At 49.1% G+C, this 16,497-nt stretch overlaps 1 protein-coding gene across 5 annotated transcripts in view; it reads left to right on the top strand.

The window, feature by feature from the left end:
- Positions 1-15,176, top strand: part of TMLHE (trimethyllysine hydroxylase, epsilon) — a 16,838-nt gene extending 1,662 nt beyond the window's left edge. For 2 of the 5 annotated variants that reach the window (XM_009273398.2, XM_009273399.2), the window contains exons 2-8: positions 2,407-2,588; positions 4,088-4,264; positions 5,024-5,303; positions 6,443-6,562; positions 9,814-10,050; positions 10,783-10,921; positions 12,107-15,176. In XM_009273398.2, coding sequence (XP_009271673.1) covers positions 2,407-2,588; positions 4,088-4,264; positions 5,024-5,303; positions 6,443-6,562; positions 9,814-10,050; positions 10,783-10,921; positions 12,107-12,238 — 1,267 coding nt within the window. In that variant the 3' untranslated portion in view covers positions 12,239-15,176. Of the gene's footprint in view, positions 1-2,406; positions 2,589-2,695; positions 2,775-3,421; positions 3,620-4,087; positions 4,265-5,023; positions 5,304-6,442; positions 6,563-9,813; positions 10,051-10,782; positions 10,922-12,106 lie in introns of those variants that run through there. The other 3 variants (XM_009273400.1, XM_009273402.1, XM_009273401.1) reach the window with 3 other exon arrangements.
- The last annotated feature ends 1,321 nt before the right edge of the window (positions 15,177-16,497 follow it).

Raw genomic sequence — 16,497 nt, 5'->3', positions numbered from 1 at the left:
CCACCCCTCTGTTGGCTTAGTGGATATCCTTGACATCCAAAAGCCAAACTGGACAGGGTCGTCCCTCCTGTGTGTCTTTCTCAAAGAATAGTCTTGAGCTTTGTGAGTTCAGGAAGTTAAATAATTTCTTTAAGCTTTATAAAGCCAGTAAACGTCATAGTCGACTCCTGGTTTTCTATAGCTGCAGATTTTCTTCACTTAGTTATTAAGTTTGCATATCAAATTTGGCTAATTCTTTTTCCTATACTAAATTTTCAAAGCTGGGGTGGGTTGGAAAGCATTCTCCCAGAACTTAGCATTGGCATTTCTACAAAACCTGATGTTCTGGCTGGCTGGAGACCACCAAAAGGAAAAGCGACTGTTCTGGTGTGTCTTCCGATGCCCGGTAACTCTGGCTCAGGCTGTGGAAGTTCTGCGGTGCCCCAGTTTCTCTGTCTGTAGTGAGAATGCTGGAGTCTTTCAGGATGTTGCTGCTCAGCCAGCATCTATAAAGAGCTTCACGGGCTTCGCAGCAGTGTTTAAAGTGCAAGGTCGGTGGTGTTAGCAGAGATCTTGGTTACTGCAGGTGTCAGGCAGCAAGCGAGGAGCTCCCAGTGCCTCCACTCCTGCTATGTGGAGCGAAACGTCAGCTTCTGACCTGAAACCAGCTGCTTTGCAGGACAACCTGATTCCCTGCAGCCTGCTGAGGAGTGAGTATTGCATTTTAGCAGCCGCAGAAATCGGAAACTTCTGAGCTGAAACCTTTCTGCAGCGCTAAAGCTGTCAGTGACCTGTACGCAGGCTGTGGCCGAGAACCTTGCAAAACTCGATGGCTGAAAAGCATGCATCGTAGTCTCGAACCACATTCTGTTTATGAAAATGTTTCCACTTCTTCTTTTCCTAGAGCTGGCTGTCTGTATTTTATTGTTTTTCCTACTTAGCAAGTTGTTGTCTGGGAATATGGCACCTCTGTTGATTTTTATTGATATTACCGACTTTTGAGATCTCTGCACTGAGTCAGCTATGAAGTGGAGAAGCAGGTTGGGCAGCCAAAGCACCAGTGCCTGTGCTTTTCAGATAAGAAAATGAAGGAAAATCAGAAGTCTAGGGTAAGAAATGCTTTCCGAGTCTGTGTCTTATCCTGTGATACCGCGTTCCTATGCGCTTCAGACCAAAGCGCTGTTAACATCCTGCTGGTTTAGACCTGATCTCCAGAACTTCATAAACGTGACAGGGCGTTTAGGCCATGGCTTCACATCTTAAAACTTGTAAGGTTTTTGCCCTTACTCTTCGTATTGAAGAGTTGTTACAGACCTCCCTCTGAGAAATCCCCTTCCAATCTCTAGCCCAAGGTTAACCACGGTTGGTTTGCCTTCCACGCCGGCTGTGTCCTTCAGAGGAAATAGAGATTTTCTTCCTCCTCGTTGTTTTGCATACTTTTTCTAGAACTGACCTGATTACTGGATTCCTCTAGTTCTTGCTTCTCTCACCAAGGTCGCTTCCCTCTACTTCCCTGATCCCTGTAGTTCTGTCCAGGAATGGTGAATTCAAACTGGGAAGGCCGGAGAGGGGACAAGACCTGCAGCAGATGAGGTTTTGCCAGCGTTTTGCACAAGAGCATCGAACATGCAGCTGTCTCTTCTGGAATTGCTCTGCCTGATAAATCCTAGGATCTCATTTGCTTCTTCTCAGGACTATTTTCTGCTGTGGTTTATGGTGGTCACAAAATAAGCAAGACACCCTTGTCTCTCTTCCTTCTGTTTCCAGCTGATGTGCGGGGATTGGACTAGCTTGTTTGTTTAAAAAATTCGTTGACCCCCTAACGGTTAATTCCCTGTTGCTTCCGTTGCATGCGGTTTTTGAGGGTGGCCAGTTTTCACATGCAACTTCATGGTCTTCCTCTGGGGCGCTGGTGATGTCTGCAAAAGCATCTGCTGCTGCAGCTGGTCTAGACAAGGGTAAAGCACCCAGTTCCGTGGAGGCTGCTGCGTGGTCTGTGTGTTGTTAACAATAAGCATGGATTGTAGGCGCTGGGAAAAGCTTGGCAGCGTGCCTGATTGTGTTGTCACTGGGAGAATGCAGAAGTGATGCTGGTACTCGGACTTGGCAGTGAAGGCGTTTAATACGAGACTCTCCAAACTCTGTGTTTAGTTATTTTTTCATGTCCAAGTGGTGCCTGGGAGGTAGGTGACTCTCTCCTCTGGCCAGGCTGCCAGTCATCATGCCCGCTTCTTTTCTTCCTCCTCAATGGACTAGTTCTCACTCGCCTCTTTTGTCAGTAAACTACAATTGTGGAGGATGATACCAGCTTTCCCAGAAGCGCTTACGGTGCCTGGCGTAAGAGCGCAGAGATGGAGACGGGGATGCGGTGCAGTAGCACAGCCGAGTCACCTTGTTCTTTCCCCCCCCTCTCTCCTGGCTGCTCAGGATGTGGTGCAGGAGCCTGGCGTGTCTGTTGAAGGTGCCGTGCCAGCTGGGTGGAAGCACTAGACATCGCTCGCCGTGGCTGCCCTGTGACAGAAGGACCGTCCTCGCCGCTGCGGCTCGCTGGCATCACACGGCCCCAGAGTCCCTCAAGTGTGCCTGGCAGTTACACGGTGACCATCTAGGTAGGTGTGTTGGGTGCGTGTGTACCTGCTTGTGAGTCTGTTTGGGGAGAGGAGTGAGATTTTCCTGACGTTGTTCCCCGGGAGTGATTTTTTTTTTTCTTCTGCAGTGGCCCGCGTTAGAGGGGTGCACGCTGGAGTCTGTGTTTCATGTTCCCTTTGGGAATTCCCAAAGGCAGGACGGAGCAGGTTTGTCTGCCGGTGGCAAGACTTTTATGATAAACGAGGCAATGCTAAATCAGAAATCAAATCAAGGGATTTCTGAACAATAACTGCATCTGAGCCTTGCCCTGTGAGTCACTTAATCTCTGTGTAACGCTCGGGGCTCTGACCGGCAGGTGGGATGGCTGGTTTGGTGTGTGCCCTGCTCTCTTGCCCCTACTTGTGCAGGGTTTCCTTAAAACACTGATGTGCGAAGCAGAGTTGTTAGAGCAGGTTTGCAAGCAGCCTGTCTGTTTGTGTGGCTGGATGGCATGAGCAGCAGGGGGCTGGGGGGGGGCATAAAAGCCTTTTTGATGCAAATCATACTTCACTGCGAGACCGCTTAAAGAAAAAGCAAGGAGAGCATGTCTTAATGTGAAGTAACGCAGCAAGCCAGTTACAAATGCTGTCTGATGCTGATTTTTTGCCCTTTTGGTTTTGGAGGTGACTTGGCAACTGATGCACGTGTTTCCTCGTGGCTTGTTTGGTTTGGTCCAGCGTCCATCTGCCTGGGTGACGTCTGATGAAGTAGTTAAATGTTGGTACTCTGAGTCACTTGTGCCGAGCAATTCCCTGTGCTTACTTTATCCAACACAGTGGCCCCAAGAAAGGATATTGTTGTTTTCCTACTGCAGAGTGACCTCGGATACTTGGATTTCAAAGCTGAGTAGGACTAGAGCAGGAAGGGCTCTCCTGTTGCCTCTGCTGGCTCTGAGCCCCTTCCAAACGGCTTTGAGTGTTCCTAAGCTGTCCCAGGATGGAGCAAGGAGGAGAGGCTTTATTGTGATGCTAAATGGATATCAAAGCTTTGCGTCAAGGTCTTGATGTTGTCTGTAATGTTTGCATAGTTTGGATGCTGGTGTGATTATTTGCTCGACTCTTCTCTGTATTCCTGTGCTGGGGTCTACAACTATGCGGAGGAGGGGGGCGTTGTTATGTACGACAGCTGCTGCACAGCTCTGAATTGACCACTTACTGGAGAGAGATGATAGATGTAAGTGTGTGACCAGCACGTTTGTTAGCCATGCTCCTTCCTGTTGCAGGATGAGATTGCCTGTAGGCTTGGTAAGAAGGGAGACCACGGCGAGAACGCTGACAGCCAGGCCTTCTATGAAGATATTCTGCCTGGTCTTCCTCATGTGACAAGCTGGCTTAATTTATGTAAAGAGGGGCTGAGTCTAACAGCCTCTGCATCCCCTATAAGTGGGATCATAACCTGTGGGCTCTCGGCTTCAGTTCTTGGCTTTGTTTTTTCTCACTGTTCACACCAATGCATCTTCTGAGCCTGTCCTTCTTTGCAGAGCTCAGGTATGCGAACACACTGATGCGATTCGATTTTGTCTGGCTGCGGGACCACTGCCGCTCAGCTTCCTGCTACAACGCCAAGACGAACCAGCGCAGCTTGGACACAGCTAGCGTGGACCTGGGAATCAAACCCAAGGCTGTCCGAGTGGATGAGGCCACGCTCTTCCTCACGTGTAAGTAGCAAAGTGACCGTACCCTGCGTGTTTCACGGGCCACCAGCCCTGCTTGGAGGGACCTTTGTTGATGGAGCCCATCCTTAGGTTTGCTGGGAGAGGGCGGCCTTATCTCTAAATCAGTAGCTGTTTTGGGAGGAGATTTAGCTGTAAGCGGATTTTAAACACTGCTCTTCTGAGCAGCGCTGTTACTGTAAACACACCTCAGTCTGAAATGTGTGTGCTTTTCCTCCCCCCCAGCCCTTTTTGGGTAGAGATGTGTGTATCTTCAGTGTCTGGGTATTCTATTGGTTTGTTTGAACACAGCAGCAATGCAGGTGGTGAACAGGTTGGTCAAGAAATGGTTGGTTGCCTTTTCCTTACCCTGTCCTATTTGAGCTGTTATCCCTGATCAGAATTCACATTTTCTGTCCTTTCTCCTCAGCTTCCCAGCTGCTTTCTTCCTTTTGTTGTAGCTTGCCGTTATTTATGGGCTTGTCTCCAGTGCTCTACTTCTCCTTGGAGTCCTGTCAATAGAAAACAAAACCACTGAAGTTGAAACACTTAGCTCTGAATTTGGAGTTGTTGCAGCAATGGCAATGCTTTTTAGGACTTGTGGCCTTAACCGGATAATATTTTGGGTGGCATCAGGGTGCAAAGAGCCTGTCACCAGACAAAATTAAAAGGGTGAGGACTGTCCTAGACTGATGGTTGCGCTGGCCGCGATCTCGGGCTGTTCAGTGCGATTGTGGTGACTGTGACTCTTCTCCCCTGTCAAAGGGCCGGACGGGCACGTGACGCGGTACGGGCTGGAGTGGCTGGTGAAGAACAGCTACGAGGGGCAGAAGCAGCAGGTCATGCACCCGCGGATTCTCTGGAATGCAGAAATCTACCGCCAAGCCCAGGTCCCGTCCGTCGACTGCCGGAGTTTCCTGGAGACGGACGAGGGACTGAAGGAGTTCCTGCAAAACTTCTTGTTATATGGGATTGCTTTTGTAGAGAATGTCACTCCCACCAAAGAGGACACAGAAATCTTAGCGGAAAGGATCAGCTTAATCAGGTAACTAGGGCTGCCCTGGGAAGGCCACTGACAGCTTTGTAGAAGAGCTGTGAAGGGTAGACTTTTCTTTTTGTCTGGAAAGGCGCTGCCCTCTTATCCCTATATATTGTGCAGTGTGGCCTGGTTTGCAAACAAAAGGTCTGGGTCTTCTACAGCCTCTGGCCGCCTTTCTTGAACTGAGATGGAGTATTGCACTGTGGGATCTGACCTCTTTTTAGGGGAGAGCCTGGAGTCACTAGGTTATGGAGCTGCCTCGGGAGCACATGATGACTTTTGTGATAGTGGGACTGCGCACAGAGAGGAGTGCCTGAAGGAAGTGGCCTGTCTGGGAAGACTAGAGCTTTGCAAGGAGAGACATTTCCTGTTATGACTTTGAAAGGTTAGGAGGGCAGCCCTGGCCCTGGGAGCCAGGGAGATCAAAAACAATTTGTAGCTCTCGCTAAAGAAAAATATTGGGAAATGTTTCTTCTGTGTTTGTTTAAAACACACCAACAGCATGGCAAGCCGGGGTTTGAGTTTCAAGTTTTATCCAAGCTGCAGAAACAGTTTAACTTGCCTTGGGCCATTGGAAGAGGAGGGATTTCTTTTAATGAATAGTCACTCCAAATAGAAATGAGGGGCTCCAAGGAATATCCAGCCAACTTTTTTCTTCAGGTACCCTCACCCTGTAGCCCCTGAGTACTGCTTGTCCTTGCCTTCTCTCTGTTCCCTTCCGTGCATGTTGCAGGGGGGAGGTGGGTGAAAACGCAGGATCCCAGGAACAAGAAATGGGATTATTAGGTAACTCTGCGGTGGGTACAAGCCAAGGGCTAGCTGCACTCTGGCAACTCCTCATGTCACTCAGCGGCTTCCTTGATTTGACTGGGGCTGATGTTTGGTGTGGGAAGAAGATCTGTATTTGTGGAGGGGAAGCAAGGCTCATTGCCATCAGTCTTTTTGGGAGGAAAGAGAGAAATTGAATACTAGAGGAAGCATTAGAAGCACCATCTCTTGACAATGTGAGTTTTGTTACGTTGTTCTGCTCTAATTTACTCTGTACATAGGATGGAGGGGAGTAACCTCAAATGCAAGAGCGGATCTGCTTTAACACCACACTGATCCCCGCAGCGCTTTGTGATAACTGCCCGCCTCTCTTGCAGGGAGACCATTTACGGTAGAATGTGGTACTTTACCTCCGACTTCTCTCGGGGAGACACCGCCTACACCAAGCTGGCTCTGGATCGCCACACCGACACAACCTACTTCCAGGAGCCCTGCGGGTAAGTGCTCTTGCTGGTTCTCAGACACACAGTGCAGAAGGCAGGAGCGATTCACAGCGATGCCGTTTCCAGCGGCACAGGCTTCGTTGTTTCCAGTGCTGCTGGCGGGATGTACTTCTACTAGTCACACAGCAGTTCTGGGTCCTGTCTGATCCCTGTGGAGTGGGGTAGTCTGTAGATCAGTTTGTCCTATGCTTGAAACTTCCAGGTCTTCCAGAATGCAGGCGATGAAGGACTTGGCTGTTAGATAGCTGGCTGCTGCTTGGTATTGCTGTGATTCAAGTAGTCTTTGTAGCCATGAAGAAGGCTCAGCGCTGTAGTCATTTCTGTGCTAGTGAAGCTTATCTGACGGTCTCTTCTGAAATCGCCCTCCTCAGTCTCCGAAGTGACACACAGCAATGAGAAAGCTGACACACAGCCTCACAGAAATGAGCAGTTGAATTGTCTTTTGGGTACATCTGGCAAGGCTCAGCTCCTCCTGCAGCAAGTGCCCCTTATCAGCTGTTGTACAAAGTTGCTGCAAAAGTTTGCTTTGACTTAATCCTGTTGACCTGGGGCAAGCCCTCCTCACCCACGTCAGCAGTCAGCACCGTTTGTTTTGCTGGCTGAGCTCGGGTTAGCGGTAGCCTGCGGGGAAGGAGGGAGAACAGCTCACCTTGGCACAGCCTGCAGTAACTGCCTCTGCCCTCCCAAGCCGTGAGTGGTAACTGACTTACGTGCCGTGCTCATGTATGCTCTGGGCAGTCGCTCTGCTTCAGTTCAAACAGGTTGGGGTCTGCGTTTTGGCAGGGGTGTGCAGCCCCGTAGGCAGTCAGAAACCAGGCTTCCCCGGCCCTTGGAAGTTCACACCTGCCTGTGCTTTTAAAAGCAGCTTGTAGCTACAGCATTGTTTCCCAAATGCTAGTTTGCAAACTGCTTTTCTGATATAGCCTCTGGGCCGTGAGTTTTATACACAGCTGGAGAAAGAAAGGCAGCAGCCCTGATCATGGTTCGCAATGAAGTGGGAGAGACTTAGGCATAATTTCTAGCTTAATTTTTGTTGTCTGCTTTCATCTCAATCAAGAGGGAAATCGTCGGGAAATGGCCTGGGGGAGAACTGATGGAAGTACTGTGATCTCTTATGGAACTAGGGCTACAAAGAGAAGTTATCCAGTCCACGCCTCCTGCCCTAGGGCAGGATTAGCTCTTCCCAAGCGAGGCTGTTAACTTGCTAAACATCTTAATGGGAAAGGTCCGTGGTGCAGAGCTGTAAAAGCGGAGGAGGACTGAGGGGGGAGATCTGTTGGCTGCATGTGGATTTCAGAGCAGCCCTTCAGACCAGGAAGGGTGGTGTTACCCAGGTGGCACCCTGAGCACTGTTGTCTGTGCCCAACCAGGCGGGGAGCTCTTGAGTGGTAGCGTTCGTTCTAAAGCAGCTCGGTGTCAGGAGCAAAGTAAGTGGATTGTAGTGTGCTCTGAGGAGCTAGAAGTATACACATAAAACATGGGTCCTGCCACATACTTCAAGCCAGGTCTAGGTGCCTTCCCTGTTCTCACTGAACAGCTGACTGCAGAACCCATGTGCTTTCACGACCTGCAGTGTTACCTGCTTGGCTGACTCATTTCAGGAGCTTGCAAAATCTTCCCCAAAATCAAATAAAAAAAGTAATCAGTAATCAGAACTTCAGCCTACAAAAGAGCTTTGATCGAACTGCTCGGTGCCAGAACTATAGCGCTCATTTGCTATTCTTATACCTTTCTTTTCCACTTGGAAGGGTTCCCTTCAGGTAGCTGTATTCTCATCTGCAGCCAGCTGAAGTGTATCAAGCAATGACAGCATGGGCTGAATCAGTCGGGCTAACTGTTAATGCTTGCAATTCTGCAAAACCATAGTTGTGCAGGAAGAACATGAATTTCTGGCTTTCCTGAGCCCCCATCTCTGCCAGAAATCCCGTCTTCCCAGACTGTTTCAGGCTTGCTTCCGAAACACTTGAAACAGTCTTTGACCTGCTTCTAAAGGAAATTATGTGTTTTTCAAGAAAGATAAGTTCGTCTGAATGCCTGCTTTCCCCTGCTGCTTTGGCTGAAATCAGCCAAATCTGTCAAGTCTCAAGTTAAATTATTGCAAAGGGTAGAGGATAGAAACTCCCCAAGCTATGGGAAAGACTGCAACCTTATCTCACTCATCAGGTACCAAAGAGCCTGCCCTCGGAAGAGGCTTTCTCAGCACCCCGAGCTGCAGGAGGAGGTTGTTGTCTTTGAGGCACAGAGTGTCCTTTGCTCCAGTGCTTGTGGACTGACTTTGTAAAATTATCCTGAAACTGTTGTGGGTAGTAAGGGTGGTGGTTAGAGCCCCCAGGTGAAAAGGTGCTGGTGAGGGTGGAGCTGGGAGGTCCCGCCACATCACTTGCTGTGGGACTGGGTTAAGAGGCCCAGAAGGGAGATCAGAAGCTAAAGGCTTTCCCAGAAGGTCACAGTTAATTTTTTGGCAAGTGAAGTTGGTACGCTGTGAAAATTGGGAGCAGGTGGCTCGAGGCAGCTCCTGGGTATTTGTTCCGAACAGTACAATGCCTACCTTGCTTGGATGAAGGGAAAGAGAAGCTTCAGAGAAGTAATAGAAGGGCAAAAGCTGAGTTGGATGGCTTCCCACTAGGGAGGGGATGTCCCTGTAGGTAGGCTTCTCGCTGGGGACTCCTCTGCTCCAGGCTTTCCAAAGGGTCTTTAATGTGCGGCCATGAAGGGCTTCTCCTGACTGCCTGTGGGAGGCCGTGATGTACGGGCCTTTGAGTGAGAGTCACCCTGGACTCCCCTTGTAGTTCCTGGAGAACTTAGCAGTACAACTGGCATTTCTTTAATTGTCCTCTTGCTCTGAGATGTTCTAGGGAAGTTAGTGTTATGCTTCTGAACCTCTGCATCCTGCTGCCTGGGTGGACTTTGAGTGACACAGGCCTGATCCTACACCACTTGAAGTCTCCCAGGCTCATGTCACTTGATTTGGGAGGCAGTGTAGGCAGTAGCCCTCTTCTTGGAAAGCGAAATGTGTGAGATTGGGCCTGAAGAAACGGCAGGTACAGCCATTTCTTGCTGGTCTGTCTCCATTCCCTGGCAGGTCTTAGCGAAATGAATTGTATTACAAATAAGTATGTCGCAACCATCAGAGAAGGGTGGTGCATCCATCTACATCTGTCTGGGTCTGCGGGGAGCGCCTTCTCTCCACAGGAAAGGCAGCCAAGGTCTTTTCTCTCGTGCTCTGGATTCTCTCGCCCATGCAGCATCCAGGTGTTTCACTGCCTGAAGCACGAGGGCACGGGTGGGCGGACGCTGCTGGTGGATGGTTTCTACGCGGCAGAGCAGGTTCTCCGGCAAGCCCCTGATCAATTCGAGCTGCTCAGCAAGGTGCCGTTGAAGCACGAGTATGTTGAGAACGTGGGAGACTGTCACAACCACATGATCGGAGTTGGGCCGGTCCTCAATGTCTATCCCTGGAACAACGAGCTTTATCTGATCAGGTAACATCAATGTGAGGCCTCTTGCTTATGGGGAGGAGAGGGGATTGTGGCAGACGGTAGTGGTTTTCCAGAAGACATCGTAAACTGAAAACCAACGTATGTTTGAGGGGCAGGGGTGAAACCACAGAAACGCCCTGTGTTTCCTCCTGGGCTGTGCACTGCTGCTTTAGAGGAAGTCTCAGAACCGCCAATGCAAAGATGAGCGTCAGTGCTGAGCTTTGATTTTTTTTTTTTTTTTCACTCCTGTCATCCTCCCTTCAGCTCCATGCCCTCATCTCACTTCATGTGAGAGGCAGTAGAATTCAGCCCTTCTCTGAAAGAGCCTCTAGAAACTAGCCTGGCATACAGGGAAGGGGGAGAGCTCAGGCTGGTCCCCTTCCAAAGGAAATCTGGGCTGCTTTCTGAAACTCCGGCTTGGCTTAGTGCGGGAGGCTGTCCAGCACTGCTTCGCACTTTTATTCTGAACAGCTCTCAGTCTTGCCCGTTGTTGTGGCGCATCCTTCCATGGAAAAGCAGCAAGAACAGTTTTACGCTTGACAGTAAACTCCTCCTTGCTCCCGTTGTTGTGTATTCTCCTGAAAGTCCTGCGCTTGCAGCATAACCTCCCTGGTCATCTCTGTAGCCTCCCTTAAATACTGACTAATCCTACAGGCTCCTGAGGTTCCCTTTGGAAATACCTGGCTGTGCTCGTGGAGCCATGTGGGCAGTCTCTTATCTCTACTTTACTTTTAGATACAATAACTATGATCGCGCTGTCATCAACACCGTGCCTTATGATGTTGTGCATCGCTGGTACGCTGCTCACCGCACACTCACCACAGAGCTCAGGAGACCAGAAAATGAACTGTGGGTCAAACTGAAGCCGGGCAAGGTAGGACTTGGAGTTGGGAGGCTCGTGTGTGTTTGGTACAGGGAGGGTGGCAGGGTGCTCCTTCAGATGTGCAGGCTTGTTGCAACTACGGTAAAAGCTTCAGGCAAGCTCCGTATGCTGCCGTTTTCCTCTTTACAGCTGTTTTAAGGTGCTCTGTATTACAGTACTGGCATCTGGGGGGGGTGGTGTTCCTACTGTCCTAAAAGAATATGAGCTTCCGGATAAGGCAGAAATGTTTAATTTAAACGCTGCCTCAGAGGAAAGTTAGTCCCAACTAGGGGAGAGGAGGAAGATCTTTCCAGTCACCGAAATGAGGACCCTCAGAAGCAGAGAGGCTGGGAACACTTAATGTTCAGCCTCTAACTTCTTCCAGAAGTAAATCTTACTTTGATGGAAATATAAAGGTGTGGGAAACTGAATTTACTTCTGTTCTGATGTTATATTTGAACCCTGACGTTGCCAGCGAATCACAGGAGACCTAGGCTATCTTCACCATCCCAGAAATGCCTAAGGTGCCTTAGCACACCTTGGTACTGAAAGGAAGAAGCTCTGCCCTGTGTTTGAAAGGGTGACGCTGGATGCAGCTTTGGAGGAGCTTGAAGAGCTAGAGCCGCAGTTGCAGACTTGAAGGTGTTACGGTGCATGGCTTCTTCCTTCAGCTGTGCCTGCTTGAAAGGGTTTTATTCCCACAAGGTCTAGATTCAGCCTGAGCCCGGGGCCTCAAAAATTAAACAGTCCAGCAGGGAAGATGATCATATCGGAGCCCCTACACCTCTTTGTTCCTAAGGATGCCTGGGGGGGAGGTGACACCGTAGAGGCTGAAGATGGCCAGTTTCTGTTGCTGGTGAACTATTGCGCAACCTCTCTTAATAGAAAAGCAAAGAAACAGCCCAGAATGTATTTCTGGGCTTTGCTGGCTGTCATGTTTTAACTTGTGGTTAGCAGCAGAGCAAAACTGCTGGCTTCAGGTAAAACAGCTGTGCTAGATCACATGAAACATCTGGCTATAGTCTCATGTGCTGCCTGACAGAGTTGAACAGGAAAGGTCCTGCCCACCGTGGCATACCCTTACTTGCTCTTCCAGTCCCTAGGGATCTCCAGCTCCAGGACCTGTCCTGTCAGAGGATCCCGGCCCTGGCTGCGGTGGCTGCCCTTCTTCTGACGGCCTTTTCTCTTCGCCTGCAGGCACTGTTCATAGACAACTGGCGCGTCCTGCATGGACGGGAAGCGTTCACAGGGTACCGCCAGCTCTGTGGCTGCTACCTGACGAGAGATGATGTGCTGAACACCGCGCGCTTACTGGGACTCCAAGCTTAGCCCAGACCACCCTCCGCGGAGAGGCAGTCAGAACTCCAGCACCACCATGCTGGTGCGTCACCACGATGAAGATATTGCACATACCTCAGACACCTCCACCCTCTCCACGCAGTTCTCGGTGCCTGCTCAGGAGAGGGAGCAGGTGGAAGCCAAAGGTTATGGGAGCTTTATGGGACCGTATTCTGCCTTTGAGCATGGTCGGCTCTTGCTGTCCGTGCACCCAGCCTGGTCTTTCCAGCCAGCCAGTCTGTCTCAGCTCTGCTGAGTGAGGGTTAATCACACCGTGGGAAGTGCTCCCAGCACCTGTTGATGTGAAGTGCTCCTCCAATCAAGTGCCTTCAGGATTTGAGATCTTTGTGTTTTTCCCTGTTATTCAGCCTTTTGGTCAGCTGGCAGTTCTAGGGGTTTTTTAGCAGAGCAGAATGGAAATCTTTGGGGTCTTGTCTCACCCCAGACTGGACTTTACCCCTTCTAGAGAAAATGAAAATCTATGGTCCCTATTTGATGAAAATGCCACTACTCAAACTGAGGGGCGTTGGCATATTTCGGTGACTACTTTCTTCTTAAACATACTACGTACCCCTATAACAGTCACTGATACAAGCCATGCTGCTTGAGAGATGACCTGGAAAGAGAACCTGGTATAGTTAGGGTATTTCTGAAAAGGTTTAGGTTAGAAGGAAAGGGGGAAGTAGCAAGATCTGCATGTTGGGAAGGAGAGATGACTGTGTTAGATGAGGAATATATTTCTCGTGTTTCCTTGACTTCCAGTGATGTAATGCTTGTGTTCTTTCTGCCTGTTGCACTGTGCTTGTATCAAGGGCGAAGGCCCAGCAGCTACAGTATTTGCTGACAAATTTCGCACTGTGCCTGCTCGTTCATCTTTTCTGAAGAAGGAATTTGTGTTAGGTCATCATTACGCTGGCTGCTGGATGAGGCTGACTGGTTTGTTGGTTTTTTTTCCACCAGATTCTCCTGCATATGAAGGTAATGAACACAGAGGTGCCTTTCAGCTCCTGGTAGCTGGGAGGATAAATTGGAGTCTGGCACATTGAAGGGCCACAGTGTAAGGAACAAAAGCAAATCCTATCATTAGTAGAAACATTGGAATTTTAGAACCAGGAAGGTATTTTAGGATTTGTTTATTTTTCATTCTTCCATATCTTTGGGGGTGTTCACTCGGCTCTGACTAGACCTTAAAACAGGGCTGGTCCCTTTTCACTCTTGGCTTTCCTGTGCAAGCAAGATGCTCTTGTGTCCAAGGTACAAGTGCAGCGCAGATGCGTATGTGCTAAACTTGCTGCCCTCATTTAATCTAAATACTGAATATATAGATCCTAGTGTTAAGAGACGCTCTTGAAAGCCTCTCTTCATGTGGACTGAGCTACCTGATGCTGTCTCTCACAGTGTTTCCCGTCTGCAGTGAGCCGCTGCTGCAGTCATCAGGAGTTGGAAGGGGTTTCTGAATGAGGGCTTGGCAGGAAGCTGTTGATCAGGGGGTATGTGAGGAATTGAAACACGAGCAATGCTGGCAGGTAATACAAGCTTGAAGTAAGCTGGCTTCTGTCAGGTACACCTCCCGGGGCCTGTGAACAGCAGCCTCAGACGCAGGCAGGAACTTGAATTTTCCTCTAGGCTGAGCCAGTGAATTCCTTGAGCAGTCTGCAGCACATATTCTGTTACTTTATCAGGCATTTTGTTTATAGGTTCTCCTTGGGTGCCAGTTACGCCAGCACAACTTAAATGTGAAGTTTTACAAATCTTCGTTAATCATGCTGAAGTAGCAAACCACAGCGGTTACGTACGCTGTCCCTCACACAGCCCAGCTCACGTGCTGCGGGGTTGGTTTCGCCCTGTGCTGCTGGGTGAAGCCGTGGCCTGGAGCACAGGGGAAGAGGTGGTGACAAAAAACAATCTCTGTGTCGGTTGACAAAGGAGGGGAGAAAGGACCCTGATCAGTAGTTGAAATACTTGAGCAGTGGAGCCCTCTTTCAGATTATTTGAGGGTATCAAGGGTTCCTGAGCTTTCTTTGCCTCCCTGCGCCCCCAGGATACGAGGGAAAGCCCTTGGGTAATGTGGAAACCTTCCCTTAGTCAGTGAGATCAGCTTTACCTTCCCCTGCTCAGGGGACCTCCGTCTTTATCAGCTGCAAGCTGAAAATCTGCCGCTACCCTGAGCTGGAGCGTGCAGGACTATGGCTAGCACAAGGGAGAACCGACCGAAGTGTATTGATGACAGATTGTCGTGACATAGGTGCCTTTCTGACAAGGAACGTGGTGACTGTAGCTCTGCCTCCCACTGCGGCTGCTGCTGCCAAGGGCTGTGGTCTTCAGACACCAACCTCCTCTTACGAGCCAACTCCAAGCCAGGACACTCCTCAAGGTAACTGTGTAATCTGTTTTGGGGAAAATTGTTCATGGTGAACGTAGAAGGAACACGTTTCCTCATAAGTATTATTCAAATTAATTTAACCACCCCAACAATAAAATGTGGAGTGGAGAGAGCTTTGTTTAAATCTTGTGCTTCACCTCTCCCCGCTTCCCACGAGGGCTTAATTCTTCCTAAGCAGCTTGTGAGTATCAAAACTTTATTTGAAGGAACAGGACTTCTTGGCAATTGCCACCTGTCTGATACGGGCGTTTGTTGTGCCGTGTTACGGAACGGGTCCTCTTTGCTGTAATGATACCAGACCAGTTTTTGCAATCAAGCTTTTTCAATTCTTTCAGCCAATAAATGATGAACTGCTTCGTTCTCCTTCCCACTACACTAGTGATCCACTGTGTTTAAGACATTTTCCAAAACTAAGAAATCAAGTCTTCAAATAAATGATTTTATAAAAGTGGTCAGCTTAACAAAATATATTTCAAGCAATCATGAACTTGAAAATATGTCTGTATTACCCATCAAAGGTGGAATAAACGTGAGGAGCAGTAAACCAATGCATCTCCGTTCATTCTTTCACTGGCCACGCGGTGGCAGAAGAGGCAAGAAATTAATGTTAAAAAGTCGATGGCAAGTCCCGTCCCTGTGTGGCTTTAGGGCTAGCAGTGGTGCTGGTTCTCTTTCGTCTGCTGTGCTATATCCATTTCTCTTGAGAACCCCAGGGGTGGCTGTTCAAAAGCCTATACGGCTATGAACGTTTTTAAGGAGCTGCAGGATGTGATGTCCATCGTGCCAAAGAAGGGTTGGGGAGAGGTGTGGAGATGCACCTTGTGCACCCTGAACAAATTCCCCTGCCCCCATATGCACCTTCAGTTGCCTCCATTTGCCCTCCAGTGCCCCCCGCGTCCCCCTGTTTGGTGTCTTGTCTCCCCAGGATCCCCTTGGGACCGCTCCCCTTCCTCTTGGGTGTGCAGTACAGCCCACCGTTCAGCTTCTGGCGCTCCCCAGAGTCCTCAGTCCTTCGGTGAAACCAGAGGCCCGCCCCATTTACCTGCTGGTCGCATCAGGAACCCCCATTTTTCCTCCAGTATGCCCCAGAGCTTTCTGTTTTCCTCCCAGTGTGCCCCAGAGCCCCCTGCTCACCCACGGGTCTCAGGATTGCTCTGTCTCATCTTTTGGTGCATCCCCCCTTTGGTCCCCTCCGTTAGCCCCCCTGTGCAGCCAGGAGCCTTTCACTCTTCACAGGACTCGCATAAAAAAGAAATAAGCTGCTTTCCACTCAGCAAAGAATAGTTTGATAGAAAGAGAGGCTACCAAAAAAGGAAAAAGAATGCATGTATCGTTCTTGCAACCGTTTGATCCGTGCTTCCCTCAATTACAATCTACATGTAGTGATGAAAAGCCTTTTCTTACATAAAAAAAAGTTTTAATTCTGCACTTGCTGTACTGAAATTATTCTTAGCTAAGCTGAGAAGTATTTACATTTTTTGCTTTACTCGTCATTTCTTTCCTTTTTGGCTACTGGAAAACACAGAAGCTATTTTAATAGGGTCCTTCAGCTAAGTTAACTAAAAATGTGTTACCAAAAGTTAATAATTCACTTAACTAAAAACCTTAGTTCAAACCGGAACTGTCAGGATCAGAGAGACACAAACAGTTTTGCTATGGAAATGGGGCAATATGAATTTACAGAAAAACAAGGCGGAAGCAAATTAGTATGTGGCAAGTATCACAATTTCGAGGAAAGACAGATGGTGCAAACAAATTTCCTTGTGGTTAACCTGGGAGACGTGCGGGGAGGGCGGACTGCTGTTTATAGCGTGTGAAATATTAAAGGTGGTGCGCAGACCACGCAGCAAACCTCACAGTAACAAAC

The sequence above is a fragment of the Aptenodytes forsteri genome, unplaced genomic scaffold (genome assembly GCF_000699145.1).
Source record: "Aptenodytes forsteri isolate BGI_AS27 unplaced genomic scaffold, ASM69914v1 Scaffold191, whole genome shotgun sequence".
In the NCBI taxonomy this organism is placed as follows: Eukaryota; Metazoa; Chordata; class Aves; order Sphenisciformes; family Spheniscidae; genus Aptenodytes; species Aptenodytes forsteri.
Note: the sequence above shows the minus strand (reverse complement) of the source record. Positions and strands in the feature narration are given on the sequence as shown.